This window comes from Gossypium arboreum, chromosome 7 (genome assembly GCF_025698485.1).
Source record: "Gossypium arboreum isolate Shixiya-1 chromosome 7, ASM2569848v2, whole genome shotgun sequence".
NCBI classification, from domain to species: Eukaryota; Viridiplantae; Streptophyta; class Magnoliopsida; order Malvales; family Malvaceae; genus Gossypium; species Gossypium arboreum.
Window position 1 is genome coordinate 77,859,554 of NC_069076.1, and position 5,820 is coordinate 77,865,373.

At 33.8% G+C, this 5,820-nt stretch overlaps 1 protein-coding gene across 1 annotated transcript; it reads left to right on the forward strand.

The window, feature by feature from the left end:
* Positions 1–1,134: 1,134 nt before the first annotated feature.
* LOC108458880 (uncharacterized) lies at positions 1,135–4,868 on the forward strand. Its single transcript, XM_017758283.2, has 6 exons — positions 1,135–1,291; positions 1,568–1,903; positions 2,207–2,651; positions 3,026–3,324; positions 3,880–4,247; positions 4,581–4,868. Exons 2-5 carry the CDS (start codon positions 1,601–1,603, stop codon positions 4,222–4,224), a joined length of 1,392 nt encoding a protein of 463 aa, XP_017613772.1. The 5' UTR covers positions 1,135–1,291; positions 1,568–1,600; the 3' UTR covers positions 4,225–4,247; positions 4,581–4,868.
* Positions 4,869–5,820: the final 952 nt, after the last annotated feature.

Consider the following 5,820-nt stretch of genomic DNA (forward strand, 5'->3'; position numbering starts at 1 on the left):
ACCTCAACAACTAGGACAACCCCATCACATCACCATTAACCCATTAACCCATTAACATACCATGTAATCCCACCACATCAAATCACAAAGTTAATTTAACAATACACTCATGTTGAATTTTTAGATTTTTAGAATTTTGTGTGTTTGAAAAGGTAATTTTTTATGTTATTATAGTTTTTTATATTTTCAAGATTTTTATTTAAATTTTTAAATTTTTGGATTATTTATTTTAAAAATTCTATTTATTATGACATGGATTTGATGTAAATTTTGTACACATGTTATATTTTTATTGATTGTTTATTATAATATCATTAATTTTAATGACCCATGGGTATTAACTATTAAACTGAATTTATAAATTATTAAATAAATGAATAGATTTACTAAAATTAAAGTTTAGAGATTAGTTACGGAAGTTGAGTAAAGTATAGGGCTTAAGTAGAACTTAATATAAAATTTTCAAATATATGAGCGTTAAAATGAAAATTATACAAGAATGAGGGTGAGAAATGAAATATCTCTTTCTATATAAAAGTCCGAGTTTGAAAAAATTTTGAATTGACGAGAATACCCTTTATTTTCTATCATATTACTAAATTCATATTTAAAATAAAAATTGAAGTAAAATAATTATAATTTAATAGAAGATGTGATAATTATTACACGTTTAAAATATTATAATTTAATATAATTATTAGTTAAAAAATGTTGATTTAATTTTAAAATAAAGTTATTATTTAAATAGAACTCTAAGCATATAATCTAACAGGAAGTTTGTAATAATTATTATTTAAATGACAATTATTAGTTAAAAAGTTTATTTAAGAAAAGTTATATTAATTTTATTTGTGTAAAAGACACTTAATTAATATATTAAAATTAATAAAGCTAATCAACTATTATTTTTGAATAATGTCATTTGAATTAATTAGATAAAATAAAATTATATTGCAGATTAAATAAAATTATATTTGAAAATGTTTTAATTATGGTTTGAAAACTTTTTGAATTAATAAAATAATATTTTTAATTATATTCAATATTTTAAATAAAAATTATCTTACTTAATTATTGAAATTGAAAATATAATTTTTAAAAATTAATTAAATATTAAACAGGTAAAGTAAGCTAGTATTTATTAAAGAGGAAAGTCCCGAAAGCATGTCCCCAAAAACAAAGTAAAAGGCCCCAGCCCCAGTCGCAGCCACAGCCACAGCCACAGCCCTAGAAGATTTTATATTCATCGTCGAAGTTACTGTTCGCCGCTCAAAAGCTTCTCTTTTTCCGGGTATAATTTCCCTTTCCTCTTTTATTTTCTGCGTTCTCGATCGCTGAACTGATTATACTTATATGATATTACGATATTGCTTATTGCCTTCGAACGGATTTTCTGTATTGCGATTTTATATAAATAGATTTTGATGGGAATCCAATTCGAAACCTAGAAACAGTGCAAGAGGTTGTTTGTTTATAATAATTATAAATGTTCCCTGCATATATGTTTTTTTTTCTCTGATTGTTGCTTCCAGATGATAGATATTGATGAATATAATCGGTTGGGCAGGGAATTTTATATGGTTAGTTTGTTTTAGTATCGATGGCAAACAGACCAGAGCCAGATATCGATGATGATTTCAGTGAAATTTACAAGGAGTACACTGGCCCGCTAGGGTCCGCAGTGTCCAAGGCACAAGATAGGGTGAAAGAGAATAAACGTTCTCATGCTGCTTCAAATGAGGAAGAGGAACAGCGTGACCCCAATGCTGTCCCCACTGACTTCACTAGCCGGGAAGCCAAGGTCTGGGAGGCTAAATCCAAGGCTACTGAGAGGAATTGGAAGAAGAGGAAAGAAGAAGAAATGATTTGCAAAATATGTGGAGAATCGGGTCACTTTACTCAGGTATTAACTATCAATGGGTTCGTGTTTCTGTTCGAATGTACCATTAGTTGCTTCGATAACACAGATATCATGAATAACCTGTTTATAATGTGATAAACATTTACCTCCTTGTATATGTAACCCCCCCACTTTCTTTTTTCTGCTTTTATCTTTTCTTTCTGCACTCACAATTTCTTATTGAAGTAATGGCAGATATCCCTGTTTGAGCTAGGTAGAAGTAATGGTAGAATTTCTTAATTTCCTAGAGAAGAGAAGATTCATTCCCTTGTTTCTTAGGTGTGATGCTGTTTCATATATTTGTAGGGTTGCCCCTCCACTCTTGGAGCAAATCGCAAGTCTCAAGATTTTTTTGAAAGGGTACCTGCTAGAGACCCACATGCCAGAGCACTTCTCACCGAGAAAGTTATTCAGAGGATCGAGAAAGATATTGGTTGCAAAATCAAAATGGATGAGAAGTTTATAATTGTTAGTGGTAAGGATAGGTTAATATTGAAAAAGGGTGTGGATGCTGTACACAAAGTAAAGGATGAAGGTGATCAAAGGGGCTCTTCTAGTTCTCGCATGAGCAGATCAAGGTCACCTGAGCGAAGTCCTGTTGGTGCACGGTTGCGACGTCCTGAATCACAAAGGGCTCATTCAGGACCACATAACTCACCACACTTCCAACAGCGATTTGGTAGGCAAGATAAGGCTGTGGAAGACCGTGTACGTGATGATCTACGGAAAATTTCTAGAGATTCTCCGCAAGGTAGGGACAGCATAGGATATGTTTACGGCATCAATATAAAGCTGGTAATCCCATGCTCGTGGCGTGTTTGCTGTCTAGGTTATCCTGTATGTTATAAAAATTATTTGATTGTAAATTTTAATAATGCTGCTTACATTTTATCATTTGTTGCAGCAAGAGGTAAGTTCTTATGTTCAAGCATTATGTATACGGTTCTGAAGTAATGTCAAGAGTTGGTCCGAATTGAATGGATTGTCTCCAAAATTTATTTACTGAAAGCATTTGTGGATTGCAACGGATGGGTGCACTTTGTGAATATAAGATATTGTGTCTAGTTAAAAGCTGATCTTTGCGCATTTGAATCAAGTGCTTACCATACTCTTCATTTCATGAAGCTTATGGTAATGATGGAGCTAGAAGTCGCTCGAGCCACTCTAAATCCCCAGGCCGTTTACCTTATGGTGGCAACTCATTTAATTCCTACGATGGTCATAATCGAAACATGGGAGCTTATAGAACTGAGGGATGGGATACTGAGAGACGGGGATCTGATTTGCAATCTGGCAATCAGTTTGAATACCATGCCTTCCCTCAAACGTTAGATGAGTTGGAGTTGGAATTTAAGAGAGAGGCAATGGAACTTGGAAGAATTCGTGATAAGGAAGAAGATGAAGAGAATTATAAGCATCGGGAGGTAAGATGTTTATCTTGTTTGACTATCGTGTGTGCTTTTGGTGCTGCCTATATCTTTCTGAGATAAGGTAAAATTTTTTATAACTTAGTTATCAATGTTGGATTGTAACTTTCTGTACTGTTAATTAACTACAATGAACACCATGAAGTTCAAAACTCTAAAGCTGGAAACAGAGGTTTTTGTTCTTACTTTGTTTCTTAGTAGAACATATTCCTGGAGTGCTGTGTAGACTTTTTCCCTCTTGTTCATCCTTATGGGGCTAATCTGTATACCCTTAGACTATCTCTGTTTATGGAAAGCCATACATCATTTAGATTGTTTATGGGCATCTTATGGTGTGGGTTGAATGTTAGAGATGAGTGTGTGAGGTATCTATCAGTGTCAATGTGCTGTCACATTGAATTATCTGACCTCTTTTACACTGGGGGACAAGAAGAAAGAACTGCTGTTGTGTGGTCTTCATCATCGAATGATATAGGGAGAGGAGAGCCATTCCACTGTTTGTTGTATCAGCATGGAAATTCTGATTCTGACTTATGGTTTTACAAATTTTAGACTATCAAGGAGATGAGAGAGAACTACATCAAGAAATCAGCTATATTGAGGGACACACATACAAAACAGTGGGAAGAGTTTCTTCAATTTGATGCCCAAAGGCGTCAGCAACAGGCACGGCAACAAATGTCTGCTTCAAGCTTTGGTGCTTATAAACAGCAGGGTTATTCTGAATACGATGGCCCGTCTGTCCATGCTCATTACGCTGGAGCTGGTTTACCTATGGATTCTAGGGGCAGGTACCCAAATCCTATGGAAAATTATTCCTCTAGGCTTCATGACTCTTATGGTGAGTTTCAACGTCAGAGGCGTGACGATTTTGGGAAAGCTTACAATCGGTACTAAATCAATATAACAGGCTTGATTAGGTGAGTTATTGCACGCTTTAATGATAATTGGAAATGATTGATTCCATTCATTTCTTTTCTTTCTCAATTCCTTCGTTGTTCTTAATCTTATCTGAATTTCTGGCAAGTGGCAAGTCTCTGCTACATAAGATACTCTTGGGGTGTGGATGGAAAACATTATTCAATTATTTTCATTCTTCGTTGGTACTCAGTTGAAAGAATGTTTGAGGGTTTAGGTTGTTAATTCCGAGTCCTACTTTGGTAGGAAGACAGTTAGTGGAGTTGTATTTGTGGTTATTTTAGATTCTATTTCTTCTTTGAATTACTTTAAAGCTTTGCTCCAAAAATTTTCAGGGTCAATCAGATCTTGGTCGGTTAGGGAGTAAAAGATTGGTGAGCTCAAGTCTAGGTAAGTAAGTTGGTTCTGTATCAGAGTTGAGAAGGGAACACTACTACTACTCTTTTAATGTTTTCATTGCAGTTTGTTCCAAATTCAAGTATTATAATTTGGCTCTGTCCAGAACTTTATTGAAGAATATCAGACGCAGTTTTGGATTTTTAGTGAGAGTAGTAATATTTGGAAATGAACCTTGTCCTGAATGATTGTTGATTTGCATTAAGTAGTGGACTCTACATTTTAAAGGGCGGCATGAGCAAGTTTTCTGTTGTGTTTTTGTACTATATTTCTTACTAAACCTTCATATCATTTGAAAAAAAAGGGGGGGGGGGGGGTTTCACTTGCATCCAATGTGTTATTCATGGACCATTGTACTGTCCATGCTCCAGGTATTTGATAGTTGCCAGGTTTTTATTTATTTCTCTTTCAAGTAAATTTGGTGTCATGGCAATTCTTTTGGTTTGAAGTAGACATCAAACCTGTAAATGTTTGTATGATGGAGCCTTTTTTAGTTCAGAAGCGATTAATCTATCTACTTGGTTTTAGAAGTAGGGTATTGTTGAAGCTGTGGAAAATCAGGTTATTTGCCTAAGTTGGTAATCTGAAAATTTCTTTCGGTTTTAACTATTACGGTTTATTTTCAACTTTTTAAGTTCATCAAGGCATACTTGCCAGTCTAGTCATGTATTTGATGGAATGCTAATAGTTGTAAGAACATTTGGCTGCCAAAAGCTTGGTGTGTTTACTTTCCTTCTGGCCAGTAGATCGGTGCTCTCAGTGGGCATTGGCTATGCTATCCCTTATAAGGTAGAAATTTGCCCGTTTAGAATTCGAATAAAAAAATTACGTAGACTTTTTACTGCTATTGGAATATAAATTAGTACTGTACTGTTGTGCTTATGTTTTTCCTGTTAGTACTTTGTGTGTATCGGTATTGTTATTTTTAAAAATATTTAATGCATTTAAACAATATTTGCAAATATCTAAATAAATTTTAAATATAAAATACTCCCTCACTATATATTATGCGAAATGCTTATCGATTAAATTCAATAGATTTCAACATTTGACTTTTTTGAACTTTTTGTAGGTTTTTTTTTTTTTATGGTGAAAAATAAAACAAAATTACATCAACTATTAATAGATTCTAAAAGCCTTGTCCCCGTGAAGAACCATAGACAAAATATCAAGAGGTAG